Genomic DNA, 14667 nt, shown 5'->3' with positions numbered 1-14667 from the left:
TAGTACTATGTTCTTTATGTTTCTCAGAGCCTTTGGCCTTCTCCCTTAGCTCTGCCTCTTATCAGGTAACTTATTTTCAAGGGTCATATGGATTTTTTTATTTTCTCAGTTATTCTTTAACTCTGAGACCCCACTTACTTGGCAAGTCCTACCTCTTTTTTTTTTTTTTTTGCCTGGGGCATTGAAGGTTAAGTGACTTGCCCAGGGTCACACAGCTAGTAAGTGTCAAGTGTCTGATGCCAGATTTTATCTCAGGTCCTTCTGAATCCAGGGCCGGTGCTTTATCCACTGCACCACCTAGCTGCCCCCTCTTTCTAATTGGACTTACTACTTCAGTGAACCTTAGTCACATGAATTTTGCATAATTGAGTTTTCACTTTACTTCAGTAAAACATATACTCATGCTTTAATATTATGAGCAGCACTTAGTGTTAGCACGGACTTGATAGGCAAATGGACAATAATTAATGTTTTCAAAGCAACTGGGTCAGTGTCTTCCAGCTCTCAAGCACCCCTAAAGAAGGGCAACAAAACACAGAAGTGCCAGGAAATGCATTATGTGTTGTCCTTTGAAGAGGCAGATGAGTGTAAACAACATTGTTTAGACAGGATGTTTGACTCACACTTCTAGTAGGGCTGAGTATCAGATACAAATATAGATACAAGTATAGAAACTCTGAGGAATTGTGGGGAGAGAACTCATGACATGGGGAATGGCCTTGGGATCTTCTGAGTGGGCTCAGGAGAAGACAGAAGCTTTTTCTTGGTTGGGACTGCCTTGTTCCTGGCAGCATCTTTCAAACTTTTCTGACAACAGTAGCTCATTGCCCATGGAGAAGAGTGAGTGATCAGCAGAACAAAAAGAAGATGATGGTCACATAATTTAGTTTCTTTCTTTCTCTCTCTCTCTTTCTTTCTTTAAGTCCAATAAGTTTATTTTTGAAAATGTACACAAAAATGTTGAACCCCATTTCATGCATTTTCAGCAGCTGGAGCATCTCCACCCTTGGTGTTCCTAGTATATATCACTTGTGCTCTGTGTTTGGAAACTAGCTTAATCAGACCTTTACTAAGCAGTTCTTGGAGGGCTGCCCGGGCTAGAGAACCCCAAATCCTCAGTCTTTCTGAGACCACTGCAGGGGTGATAAGTTTATAGTTGGGGACCTCCTTGCAGAGTTTGTCATATGTTGCTTTGTCAAACAGAACCAGATTGTTGAGCTTGTCTCGTACTTTTCCCTTGGACCACTTCTTCTTAGCTTTGCCCCCAGACTTGTTCACGGGGTCCTTGTCCTTCTTGGCTGACTTGCCGGCATCTTTCTTCTTCTTATCGTCCTTGGGCAGCACGGTGAGGCTCCAGGAACTCCTGCTGCTGCTGCCTCCAAGGTAAGATCTAGTTTAGTTTCTTGATCCTTCATCTGTATCATGGCATTTCTGCTCTTTCTTCCCAACCTTCAAGCCTCACCAGATTCTGGGTACAAATTGTAAACAGTGAAAGGTGGACACTGCACACAGGAATTTATAGGATTTAGAGCCATAAATAACTTATTCAAATCCTTTTACTATATAGATGAGTAAACTGAGATCTACATATCCACTTACCCTTTACTTAGCCTGCCAACAGATATAAAAATATTGTTAATGATTGAAGTAGTAACCATTGCAATTCTGCCTGATAGAATCTTGAGGGCATAGTCTTATTTGTCTTTCTATATTCCCCTAAGGGACAAAAAGCATATGAATCAGTAGTGATTAACAACAGAAAGTAGAATTCAGTTCAGTGCATTCATGGTTTTTTTTTTCCTATTTCATCAGGTTTCCTGGACTGATGACAGTGCAATGAAACAGGTAAACTTAATTGTAAATTCCATGAAGACAAAGATCATGTAATATTTTTTTCTTGCTTCTCCCAAAGAACTTAGTATAGTATCTTTCATTCTATTTTTTAAAGTTTTTATTGATATGTTTTGTTTTTAGTTTACATTTGCAGATTACTCCTAGATCGAGACCACTTTGAAAAAAGTTTCTTGTAACAAAGTAAAACAGTTAACTAAAGCTAATACCATGACCTCATCTGAAAGCTCATGTAACATTTCATATCCAGTAGACCCTTCTTTCTCTATTTAAATAAAAAATGACAAATCTATTTTGTCTCTCTTGTATTTTTCTTTCCTATTAAAAAAAAAGAAAAGAAAAACAAATGAGTTGTACCAAAAATGCATAGTCAAGCAAAACAAATTACCTCAATGACTAAATTTTTTAAAAATTTTATTTATATTTTTATATGTAAAAGCGTATATTATATATGTGTATGAATACACATATACACATATAATATATCTATCTATATATGTACATGTATGTATGTATATGTGAATATACATACATACATATTCACATATACATACATACATATTCACATATACATACATACATATTCACATATACATACATATCTTACCTTGTATTTTGATCCATCACTTCTCTGTAATGGGATAACATTTCATCATTGATTCTCTAGAATTCATGAATGGTCATTGTATTGATATACACTTTCAAGGTTTGTTTTTACAGTGTTGCTGTTATTGTATAAATTCTTTTTCCTAACTGCCCATTTCATTCTTCATCAGTTTGTAAAAGTTCTTAGAACTGTTCATTTTTATAATATTGGTGTTATAGTATAAATTGTTGTTTCTGCTACTTCATTCTGCATCAGTTCATAGATTTTCTATGTCTTTTTGAAATCATCTATTTCCTCACTTCTTACAGCACAATAGTAATACATCACATTCATATACCAAAACTCATTCAAACATTCCTTAATTGATGGGCATTCCCTTAGTTTCCAGTTGTGGTGTGTGTGTGTGTGTGTGTGTGTGTGTGTGTGTGTGTGCGCGCGCGCTTGTGTTGCTCATGTGGGTGTTGTGTGCCTAGATTTGGCTCATAAGGAGGCGTGAATAGATATGTCTAATAGTCTCCCCTGACTACCCTTCTTCAAGGGAGTCTGATTTCTGTCAAGAGGGGAAGCAGAAGGCCAGGGGTCATAAGACTAGCCACTTCATTCTCCTCAGAGAAAGGTATTAGGATAGAATTAGATCTATTTGCCCCTTAAGTAATGTTAGTCTAAGAGAAATAATTTTTAGGTTCACACTGAGGTACCACTCGCTGTCCCTTAACAGTGAAAGAGTGCCCCAAGTCTTATATCCAAGGCTTGACATCCTTCCCAACAAATGCCATTACCACAAAGAACACATGTAGTAAATAGCATATACCCATCTATCTAAGCCAACAACAAACAGAAATCAAAGAAATTGTAGAGATGAGACTATACAGACAATACACAGAGTGAATAAGCTCTCCCATGGTGAACAAAATATTTCAACTTAACCAAGAGAGTCCCAGGGATCACCCAAGAGGAGATTCGCTGAAATTTACTGTAATAAGCTAAGGATAGGAGGCAGCTAGGTGGCACAGTGGATAAAGCACTGGCCCTGGATTCAGGAGGACCTTAGTTCAAATCTGGGCTCAGACATTTGACACTATCTGTGTGACCCTGGGCAAGTTCACTTAACCCTCATTGCCCCACACAAAAAATAATAATAATAAAATAAAATAAGCTAGGGATAGGATTGAGATGCTATATCCGTTACATCTTGTCTTCTCCCTAGAGTTTTCCCCTCCCTTCAATGATCTTGAGAGAATCTGGAGCTATATTTGTCTTCTTGCAGTTCGAAACCAGAAGACTAGGACTTGTCTTCTTCCAAGCTCTGGCCAACTCCACCCCTCATGTGGGTGTGGAGCATTGATCAAAGTAATCAATCTCAATCAATGAAGAAAGTCTTATGTAAATGGACTGAGCCTAATTAAGCTGGTTTGTTTTTTTGTTTTGTTTTGGGTTGGGTTTTTTTTTTGCCATCACAAAAAGAATTGTTGTAAATATTTTTGTATATATGGTTCCATTTCTTTAAAAAACATTTTTTAAATGTCCTTTTTAAAAAAATCTAGTAGTGATATAGCTGGGTCAAAGGATATACATGGTTTTATAGACCTTTGGGCATCATTCCAAATTGCTTTCCAGAATGGCTGGATCAGTTCACAGCTCTACCAACAGTACATTAATGTTCCAGTTTTCTTCCATCCCCTCCAACATTTGTTATTTTCTTTTTCTTACAATAGTAATTCTTGATTGAGTCATTGTTGACTTAACCACATATAGATGGTTAGATAGCTCTGTGTGTGTGTGTGTGTGTGTGTGTGTGTGTGTGTGTGTTTAAATCAGTGGGTAAATCAATATAGGAGAAATAGACAATTTCTTTGGAAACATCTGAAACACAGACTGTCTTGTAACAGGTGTAATTAATATATAATTTTGTGCAACCAGAATAAGATAAAGATGACTTGGGAGGATCAAAGGTCAGAGAGATTTAGTAAGCTGGAACACGTGTAAGCATAAACATAAATCAGGTCACATCAGTAAAACCCATGATACATAAAATAGTGCTGCTCTTCACTTCTGGCACTGGCGATGGCTTTTATAACACAGTTGGTTGAGGGAAAGGGTGGAACTAGAAGTACGAAGAGAACTTCCTTCTTTTCCTATTCAGACAACAAGTATTAGAATGTAATCAGGGTGGGTAGGGCAATAGTATCATAGGAGGCAATGGCTGAGTAAGAGGCAGGAGCCGGGGTGCCACCTTCTGGCCTGAAAAGGGAATTACAGCAGACTTCCGCTCTAAGTTACAGAAAAGGCTGAGGATTATAAAACAAAAATCCATACGCTTAGCAATAATGTGTGAACTACAACCAAATGAGATGACAGAAGCTTCAGGAGACATAGAGAGTGCTAGAGCTGGTGTCAGAAACCCTGGGCTTGGATCCAGTCTGACTTTCAGACATTTGCCATTAATTCCTGCCTTTGGGAATAGCAGTGTGGGTATGAACAAGTCACTTTCTGGAGGATGAGAATATCTCTGGGACCTAATTCAGGTGGTACAGTGGTTAGAGTGCTAGGCCTGGAGTAATAAAGACCCAAGTTCAAATCTAACATCAGACATTTACTAGCTGTGTGATTCTGGGTGAGTCACAACCCCTGCTTGCCTCAGTTTCTTTATCTGTAAAAGAGAAGTAACGATAACACCAACATCCCCAGTTTGTTTTGAGGATCGATTGAGATAGTCTGCACAGTACTTGGCACATAGCAGATGCTATAAAAATGCTAGCTATTTTTAGAAAGCATTTATTAAGCACCTACTATGTGTCCGTAACTGCATCAAGTGTGTTGGGAAGTTGAAATGAAGTAATACAGAGTCTCCTAAAAGTCTCAATGCAGTTTTAAGCTCTAATAGTTTTTAAAGATTATATTAACTACATTGTTATAAAATTTTATTAATTATACTTCTAGTTATTAGCTTAATGGTTATTATAGTAATCATTATTAAAGTTTTCAACTGTACTAAAGCTGTTGGGACACCCTGTATATGTAACACTTGTTGCAAACTCTAAAGTACTATGTAAATGTTACTTATCATCATCATTACCATTTGCAACCTCTTTGAACTTGAGTTTCCTCATCTCTCTAATGCAGGTAATAATATTGACTGTATTGCATTGTGTTGTCCTGAGGAAAGAACTCTGAACATTTTAAAGCAGTGCAAGTTATTGTTAATTCATTGGATGCTTCCTTTTCTCTCTCTCCTCCTCTCCATTTATTTAGCTACCAAGCTACTTTCCACCCTTATCACCTTTCACAAACACTATGACAAAAGCTTCCTAATACTACTCCTTCCTTCCTCGATTCTCTCTACTCTCCAAATCCATCATCCAGTGTAGCTTCCCAATATCCTTGCAAAAGCCGAGTTTCACTGTTGCTTTCAGGATGATAGAGAACCTCTCTCCTGTCTTTACATTGAACACTTTTCACAATCTGCCTCCAGCCTACCTTTCCAGACTTATTTTACATTGCTTTCTTCTCCCTTTCCCCTTCCACTACATTTCAAACAATCTGGCCTGCTTGTCATTAAGCAATCTTCCTACTTCCATCTCCATACTTTTGCATAACTTAGAACCTCCCTCCTCACTTCCATCTCTGAGAATTTCTAGCTCCCTTTAAGAATCGGTTTAAAGACTATTTTTTTTTGCCCATCCTTTCCTGAGCTTCCCAGTTGTTGGTGTTTCTCCCCACTTCCTTAACCTTGAAATACTTTATGCATACATCTCTATCCCTTTTTCTCTCTATCTACACAATCACAATTTTACATATAAATTTATGTATATCTCGAGGGCGTGTGTATGTTTCTTTTTTTCCTTTGTATGTGCATCTCGCAGCACAGTCTAGCACACAGTAGGTGCTTAATAAATGCTAGTTGACTGACTTTTGCTTTTGTCTTTGTATCTAAATTGCCTAGCACAATGGTGGTACCCATAAATGCTTAATAAATGCTTAGTGAGTTGAATCAAAATAGATTTTGAAACTATATTCTTATTGCTCCTACCCTATTTTTAAGAGATCAGAATAAAATAGTAAACCAATAAAAATGTATTTAACTTAACCTTTCTTAGGGGTGAAATTGGAGTCTTTTCAAGTTGGAGGAGTAGAGTATTGCTCAATATTCTGAAACCAGACCTTGAAGGATTTCTGGAACAAAGATTCAAGCAGCTAAAGACCAGATCACTGAGTCAGAAAGATTCAAGAGGCAGCCTAATCTAGGTACCTAAGTGAGTTCCCACAGGCCTGATTCCTAGAATTTCCCACCTGGGCTGCATTACCCAAGATGGTATCTTTGAAGAGGTAGGAAAGTAGGATGACAATGAAATTTCCTCTGTATCTGTAGCCTCTAATTTCTTGGGGAATACCATTTCTCTACAGTTGGAAGCAATATATTTATTTTTATTTTTTAATGTGATGAATCTGGGGTTCAGCCAAATGCAGATAAAAAAATGATTAAATAAATGAAAAGTCATTCCAAGAATTGATGGGAGGAATTTTACCAACTAGTTGTGTGACTTAATAAGTAATTTGACCTCTCTAGGCAATAGTTTCTTTATCTATAAAATGGATTTGGGTGGAGGTAGGGTTGATTGAGTACTTGGACTAGAAGAGAGTTCTCAAAGTCTACAGAACCCATTGGGGTTTTCTTAGCAAAGATACTCCAGTGGTTTTCCATTTCCTTCTCCAACTTATTTTACAGATGAAGAAACTGAGATAAACAGGGTTGTGACTTGCCCAGGGTCACATAGATAGAATTGAAGGCCAGACTCAGGAAGATAAGTCTTTCTGATTTCAGGCTCATTGTTTTAAGATTTGCTTAGCCCTTTGAGGCCAACACCACTTATAATAAACTGAGGAGACTCAGAGAAGTTAAATTTCTGGCCCAAGGACACACAATTCATAAGCCAGGATTTAATCATAACTTTCTCTGAGCTCTGAATCCAACTTTCACTTGTGTAATTCCCAAGTGCATACAAATGAATAATAAACAAATACAACATTTGGAAACACATGGGCTTTGTCCTTCAATGTTTAATGACACAGCAGGAAAACACTATCATTCCTGTGTGTGGGTATGAATAAAAAGCCTGACCAATTGTCCTTTCTTCCCCTCTGTGTAATAGACCTTTGAAGCTTCTAAGTTTTAAAACTTGGGAGCTGGGAGCTATAAAGACAGAACATATGTGAACACACTTTAATTAGTGTCTCAGGGAGAAGACAGCTATACTCAAAGCACAGCTCCTCTGATCTCTAGCTCCCAAGAGATTCACACCTGGGTCATTAAACCCTCATCAATCTTGGAGGAACGCTGCTCCAGATGACTTTTCCTTGGTTAGTCATCTGAGAGAAGGCCTGCTGCCTCACCTAGGGCAATAATCTGGAGTGAAGAAACTCAAGAGCCACAAGCTAACCTTCAGAAGAAAAAAGTAAGGTTATGGGGGGGGGGTAGTATAAAGAAGGGGAAGTATAACGGTGAGAGAGGGACTATATTCAATTTAACTGACATTCACTGAATGCCTACTATGGCTAGTCACTAGTGTACCAAGCACTGAGAGTACAAAGATAAAAACTCAACAGTACCTTCCCTCAGGGAACTTATATTTTTCTGGGGAATTTGTTGTTGTTCAACCATTCAGGTATGTCTGACTCTATATGACCCCATCGACTTTTGTCCACGGGTTTTTTTGTTTTGTTCTGTTTTGTTTTGTTGCGTTTTGGGGGGCATTTCCCTTTCCAGTCTGTCACCATGTTGCAGAGGAGGAACTGAGGCAAATAGAACTTAAGTGACTTGCTCAGGGTCATGCAGCTAATACATGGAATTCAGCTAATAGGGCCAAATTTTATACAGATAAATAAATTAGAAAGTCATTTGAGGAAGGAGAAGGCATTCACAATGAGGGGAGGGAAGAGAGTCAGGGAAGGCTTTTTTGGTAAGAAGTAGCACCTGAATCTGACCTTGAAGTAGAGGAAGTGGTCAGAGGGGAGTATGTGAAGAGGGTGACAATTCCTGATATGTGCAAATGCACAAAGCTTAGATGTGGAATGCTGAGTTTAGTAAACAGGTCTGGCTTAGCTGTTCCACAGAACACAAAATAGATACAGAACAAATACAAAGTAATTTGGCAAGGGGTCTGAGCAGCTGGGTTTATCGAGAAAGGCCTTATATAGGAAGTGACGTTTGAGCAGAGATTTGAACAAAGTTGTGGATTCTGAGAGATGGGAGGAAGGAGTACTTTCCAGTTATGGGGAATTGCATGGTGAGAAGAGATGGAATGTTAAAGCAAGGAGCCCAGTCTGGCCATACCATGGACTGTGTGTGTGTGGCAGTGATGTGTAAGGAGTCTGGAAAGGTTGGCTGGAATTTACTGTGAAGGGATTTAAAAGTCAAACAGAGGAGTCTCTATTTGATCCTAGAGACAAGAGGAGTGCTATATTGCAACCTGTGCTTTGGGAATATTATTATTACTATTATTTTTTTTATTATTATTGCAGGGCAATGAGAGTTAAATAACTTGCCCAGGGTCACACAGCTAGTAAGTGTCAAGTGTCTGAGGCCAGATTTGAACTCAGGTCCTCCTGAATCCAGGACCAGTGCTTTATCCACTGTGCCACCTAGCTGCCTCTGGAATATTATTTTAGTACCTTGTGGAGGATAGATTGGAGATGGGAGAAATGAAACTGCAAGTTAAGAGAACAATCAGGAGGCTATTGATGAGGCTCTGAACTGAGGTTGTAGCTGTTTAGAAAGAGAGAAGGAGAAGCAATATAAGTGATGTTATGGAATTAGATTTAAAGAGGTTTGGGCACTGGATGTGGAAGGTGAGAGAGAATGTTGACATTATGATTCCTGAACCAGGAGACTGGAAGGTTTATTGTTAGATTAAATAAAGGTCCAGGGGGTAAATTCATAGAGATGAAAATTGATTCCTTGAGATCTGATTATAACATACACACACACACACACACACACATACACATACACACACACACATACACACACACACACAGAGATCAAGAGGTGTTGTAGAGAAAAAACAATAGAAGAGGACCACAAAATTATAGATATAAAGGTAGTAGGGATCTCAGAGGACATGCAGTTCACAGTTAGACCATACCAGCCTCCCATTTCACAGATGAGGAACTGAAGAGGTCACATGTGTAGCAAATAGCAGAGATGGGAATCAAAATTAGATCATCTGATTCCAAATTCTGTGGCCTTTCTACATTATGCTACCTTTCTGGAGTTAAGGCAGACCTGGGCAAATATTCAAGTTGTGGGAGCTGGGAGGAAAGGCCATGTGCATAGGAATCACCCAAAGTAAAGAACTGTTGACATCATCTGCTTTTTTTTTTTTAATTATCTTGTGTCAGGTTCTTTCCCTTTTCTTCTTGTTTACTTTTCTGAATTTTCAAGCTTATTGCTTGTATTGTTTGGTATGGTGGGAAGAAGCCACTCCTAGTAAACCTCTCACTTAACATTAAATCTTACCATTTTTTTTTTTTGGTGGAGCAATGAGGGTGAAGTGACTTGCCCAAGATCACACAGCTAGTGTCACCTGTATGAGGCTGGATTTGAGCTCAGGTCCTCCTGAATCCAAGGCTGGTGCTTTATCCACTGCGCCACCTAGCTGCCCCTAAATCTTACCATTTAACAGTATTTTGTCCTAGACAATTATCTGACTTAAAGTTAGAAGTTCTCAAGATCCTCTCTCACTTTGCATGGAAATTAATTCGAGCCAAAGTAAAAGGTAAGTGAAGAAGGCAAGGTGATTATTTTTCACCAAATGGTACTGAATTCCTGATATATACGTATGTATGTGTGAATATTTATGAAGAGAGACAGAAAGAAAAAATAGAGACAGAGAGATATAGATCTGTATTAGTGTCAGAGATGGAAGAACAGAGACTGAAAGGCAGATAGTCTTAGAGACAGAAACAGAAACAAACATAAAGGCAGAAACGGAGAAGGAAAGATAGCTAGATTCCTAGATAAATGGATAGAGATAGACTCACCTAGGTAGAGTATCTATCTATCTATCTATCTATCTATCTATCTATCTATCTATCTATCTATCTATCTATCTATCTATCTATCTATCTATCTATCTATCTATTTATCTATCTATCTATCTATCATTTACCTGTCTTCCCTTTTCTCTATCTGTAAATCTGTCAATCTATTTTTCATTTATCTCATTTGTTAACATCAAAACTCCCTAGTTTGGGGGATATATTTTGGACAGGGGATACTTTCCTTTCTCCTTAATGCTTTCATCTTTGTCATTTTCAATAATTAATAAACATTTATTAAGTGTCTTTTATGTACCAGTCACTGTGCTAAGCACTGGGCATGCAAAAAGAAGCAAAGGAGCTCACAATCTAATGGGGGAGACAACAAGTGAACAACTATGTACAAGCAAGCTATATATAGGATAAATAAGAAATAATTTTAAAAGGCAAGACACTATCAATCAATAAACATTTATTAGATGCCTGTGATGTGTCAGGAACTGTGCTAAACACTAGGGATACAAAAGGAGACAAAACATAGTCCCTGCCCTCAAGGAACTCAAAATCTAATGGGACTAAAATTAAGAGGGTTGAGGAAAGGTGGAAGATGGAATTTTAGTTGAGATTTAAAGGAAGTTAGCTCAACATTGTTTTTATTTAAATAACAATAACAGCCATTTTTGGGCCCAGGGAATGTTGTAGCACTTGTGCTCTCTCATTCTATTAAGGTGTTCCTCTTAGCCCTGGACCTTGAAATGAAGATAACTTTCAGTCCCAGAGGAACCTGGACTAGACCTTCCCACTCTCATCCCCAAACCCTGGGGGAAATTACTTAAAACTTAGGTTTGGCCCTTGTCTAAGTTCTCTCCAAAAGGTACCCAGATTAGAAATAGATTATTTATTTATTTCCTGCATCCAAGCAAAATGCTTAGCACAAGAGACTCCCAAGAGATGAACAAGTAACAGAAGGAACAAATGCTACTCCCCTGAGAGGTTGAACTTCAACATAAGAACATGAAACAGTTATGGAGTTGATAAACAGGCATTTTACAATTCACCTCAGTTCTGCACGGTTCAAATAATTCCCCCATCAATTACATTTTAATCTGGTTCTCCCCTGAGTTTGACATCCCTGCCTAGACCAAAGCTTAAACTGTGGGTTGTGACCCCATACAGGGTTTCATAACTGAATGTGGGGGTTGAAAAAAATTGGCAACAGTAAAAGGTTATATGTACCTATTTCATATACCTATATACCCAGGGTTGCATAAAAATTTCTTGGGCAAAATGGGTCATGAGTGGAAAAAGTTTAGCCCTGGCCTATAGGACTGATGTATATGCATCAGAAGGGGCCTGGAGTCAGGAAGACCTGAGTTTAAATCTAGTCTCGGACACTTACTTTGCTATGTGACCCTGTCACTTGCCATGACTCAACCCTGTTTGCCTTGGTTTTCTCATCCATAAAATGAGCTGAAGAAGGAAATGGCAAACCACTCCAGTATCTTTGCCAAGAAAACTCCAAATGGGTCATGAAAAGTCAGACAGGACTGAAATGACTCAACAACAAGACAATCAGGAAGGGTTTTGATTCTCTAGGCAGATGGGAGGAAGGGCAATCTAGAGGACAAGCCATTCCCTTTTTAAAGTACATTAAGTCAGTAGCTCTTTCTGCCTAGTCATGAAGAGGGGGATTAGTTTGTCATATTAAAAGGGAAGTCTTTTAGTGGGGCCCCCTTAAAGATACATCCCATCTAAGTTCCATGGAGTGCAACCCACTGCTACATTGGCAATTTTCCTATTAGTGATGTGGAATATTTTTTTCCACATAGTTGTTGATCATTAACGTTATCCTTTTCCATTGATAATGGGGCAAAGTAATAGAGAATGGCTACAGATATAGAATGGTTTTGGAGATATAGAATAGAAGAGATAAATGACTTTATGATGGATGGTCTTTATTTTCTCAATAAAGTTCCTACTGAGATAAGGTCATTTTCTCATAGGGATTAAAAGACTATTGGGGTGGGGGGGGGAGGGCAGCTAGGTGGTGCAGTGGATAGAGCACCAGCCCTAGAGTCAGGAGGACCTGAGTTCAAATCTAGCCTCAGACACTTGACACTAGCTGTGTGACCTTGGGCAAATCACTTAACCCCAATTGCCTCACCAAAAAAAAAAAAAAAGGGCAATTGGGGACTTTAAAAGACTTCTAGAACAGACTGTTTAGAACATCCATTTCTGGGACAGGCAGTTAATCAAGGAAGAGGAAGATGACTAACATGTATTGAGATTAGATATCAGGGTCTTTGCTGAAACTATTCATCACATTTGTGTAACTTTCTCCAGCAGGATTCAGCAGCTCAGGAGTAGGAACATAGGGAGTAGGTGGTAAAGGAGACCCAGGACTGAGGACTGATAAAGTATGAACATTGGAAGGACAAGGGAGTGCAGGAGACTGATGAACAGTATACAGCTGAACTGGCGAATCATACAGTCAAAATTGTGAAGGGAGAAAAAGATATACCCATAATATGGATGAAGAATAGAGGAGAACAGGAAGGAATAGATGGAAGGGAATGGAATAAGAATTTATATTGGCCTGTTATGTGCTATGCACCATACTTAGCACTTTACAAATGTTATTTCATTTGATCCTCACAACAACCCTGCAAGAGAGGTACTGTTATTATCCCCATTTTTAGTTGAGGAAATTGAGGCAAACAGAGGTTAAGTGACTTGCCCAGAGTCAGATAATAAAATGACTGAGGATGGATTTGAACTCAGTCCCATTAACTCCAGACCTGGTACACTATCCACTATGCCAGTTAGTTTTGGGTGAATATAAAATATGCATTTAAAGAGGACAGAGGATGAGGCAGAGATGGAAGGAAATGAGATTATGATCATGGAGGTAATTTTCAGAGTTCAGGGTCATGAAAACAGAACAGTTTGAAGTGATGGTAAGGATAAAGGTATACCCAATCCTACAGGCAACTGAGGGACAATGGAGATGGAAGCCAGGAGAGTCAAGGAAGAGTGTTGATGTGCTGGGAGCCCGGATTGTTATAGGGATCTTCAATATTAATATTGAACTCACCTTGGGGGCAGGGTGAAGAGAAAGACTGTGAGCCAGGTACTAGAATATTTTGAGTCATGGCAGATGAGCTGACAGATGACAAGAAAAAGGATCTGGAAAGGGTGATAGAGCTGGATGGAGTAAACCTCACAGCAAGAGAAGTTCTGAGTGATGGTCACAGAGGGAGGGTCTAGGAGTGGCAATATAGAGAAAGTAGTATATCTACCCATTCCCAGCAGCCCAGGATGTTAGTGGGCAGGAAAGAAAGAGCCACTAGTGTTGGAGAGGATGATCAAGGAAGGCTGGCAGCACAGTGGATAGAGTGCTGGGTCCTAGACACTTCCTAGCTGTATGACCCTGGGCAAGTCACTCAACCTCTGCTTCAGTTTCTTCTTCTGTAAAAAGGTGATAATAATAGCACCTACCTCCCAGGATTGATGTGAGAATCAAATGAGATAATAATTGTAAAAAACTTAGTTCAGTACCTGGCACATAGTAGGCACTATATAAATGTTAGTTATTTTATGACACAAATATGGTGCTGATACCTAAACCAGGAAGAGCCAAAACAGAGAAAGAAAATTATAGACCAATCTCCCTAATGAATATTGATACAAAAATTTTAAATAAAGTATTAGCAAAGAGTTTACAGTAATTTATCACAAAGATTAAACACTATGACCAGGAGGGATTTATGCCAGGAATGCAAGACTAGTTCAATATTAGGAAAACTATCAATGTAATTGATTATCTCAATAGATGCAGAGAAAGTTTTTGACAAAATACAGCACCCATTCCTATTAAAAAACACTAGAGGGGCAGCTAGGTGGCGCAGTGGATAGAGCACCGGCCCTGGAGTCAGGAGTACCTGAGTTCAATTCCGGCCTCAGACACTTAACACTTACTAGCTGTGTGACCCTGGGCAAGTCACTTAACCCCAATTGCCTCACCAAAAAAAAAAAAAAAAAAAAACCACTAGAGAGCATAGCAATAAATGGAACTTTCCTTAAATTATAAGGAGTATCTATCTAAAACCATCAGCAAGCATTATATGTAATGGGGATCAATTAGAAGTGTTCCCAATAAGATCAGGGGTGAG

The 14667-nt window shown here is 38.7% G+C and overlaps 1 protein-coding gene across 1 annotated transcript; it reads right to left on the bottom strand.

Moving 5' to 3' along the window:
* Positions 1-972: 972 nt before the first annotated feature.
* On the bottom strand, positions 973-2475 carry LOC122728815 (40S ribosomal protein S25-like). The gene is made up of 2 exons (XM_043967576.1): positions 2459-2475; positions 973-1372 (listed from the first exon to the last, which is right to left on the bottom strand). The coding sequence occupies exons 1-2, from the start codon at positions 2473-2475 to the stop codon at positions 973-975; spliced, it is 417 nt and encodes a 138-aa protein (XP_043823511.1).
* Between the last annotated feature and the right edge of the window lie 12192 nt (positions 2476-14667).

Source organism: Dromiciops gliroides, chromosome 5, assembly GCF_019393635.1.
Source record: "Dromiciops gliroides isolate mDroGli1 chromosome 5, mDroGli1.pri, whole genome shotgun sequence".
Lineage (NCBI taxonomy): Eukaryota > Metazoa > Chordata > Mammalia > Microbiotheria > Microbiotheriidae > Dromiciops > Dromiciops gliroides.
The sequence above is the reverse complement of the archived record's forward strand: the minus strand, read 5'-3'. Positions and strand labels throughout refer to the sequence as shown.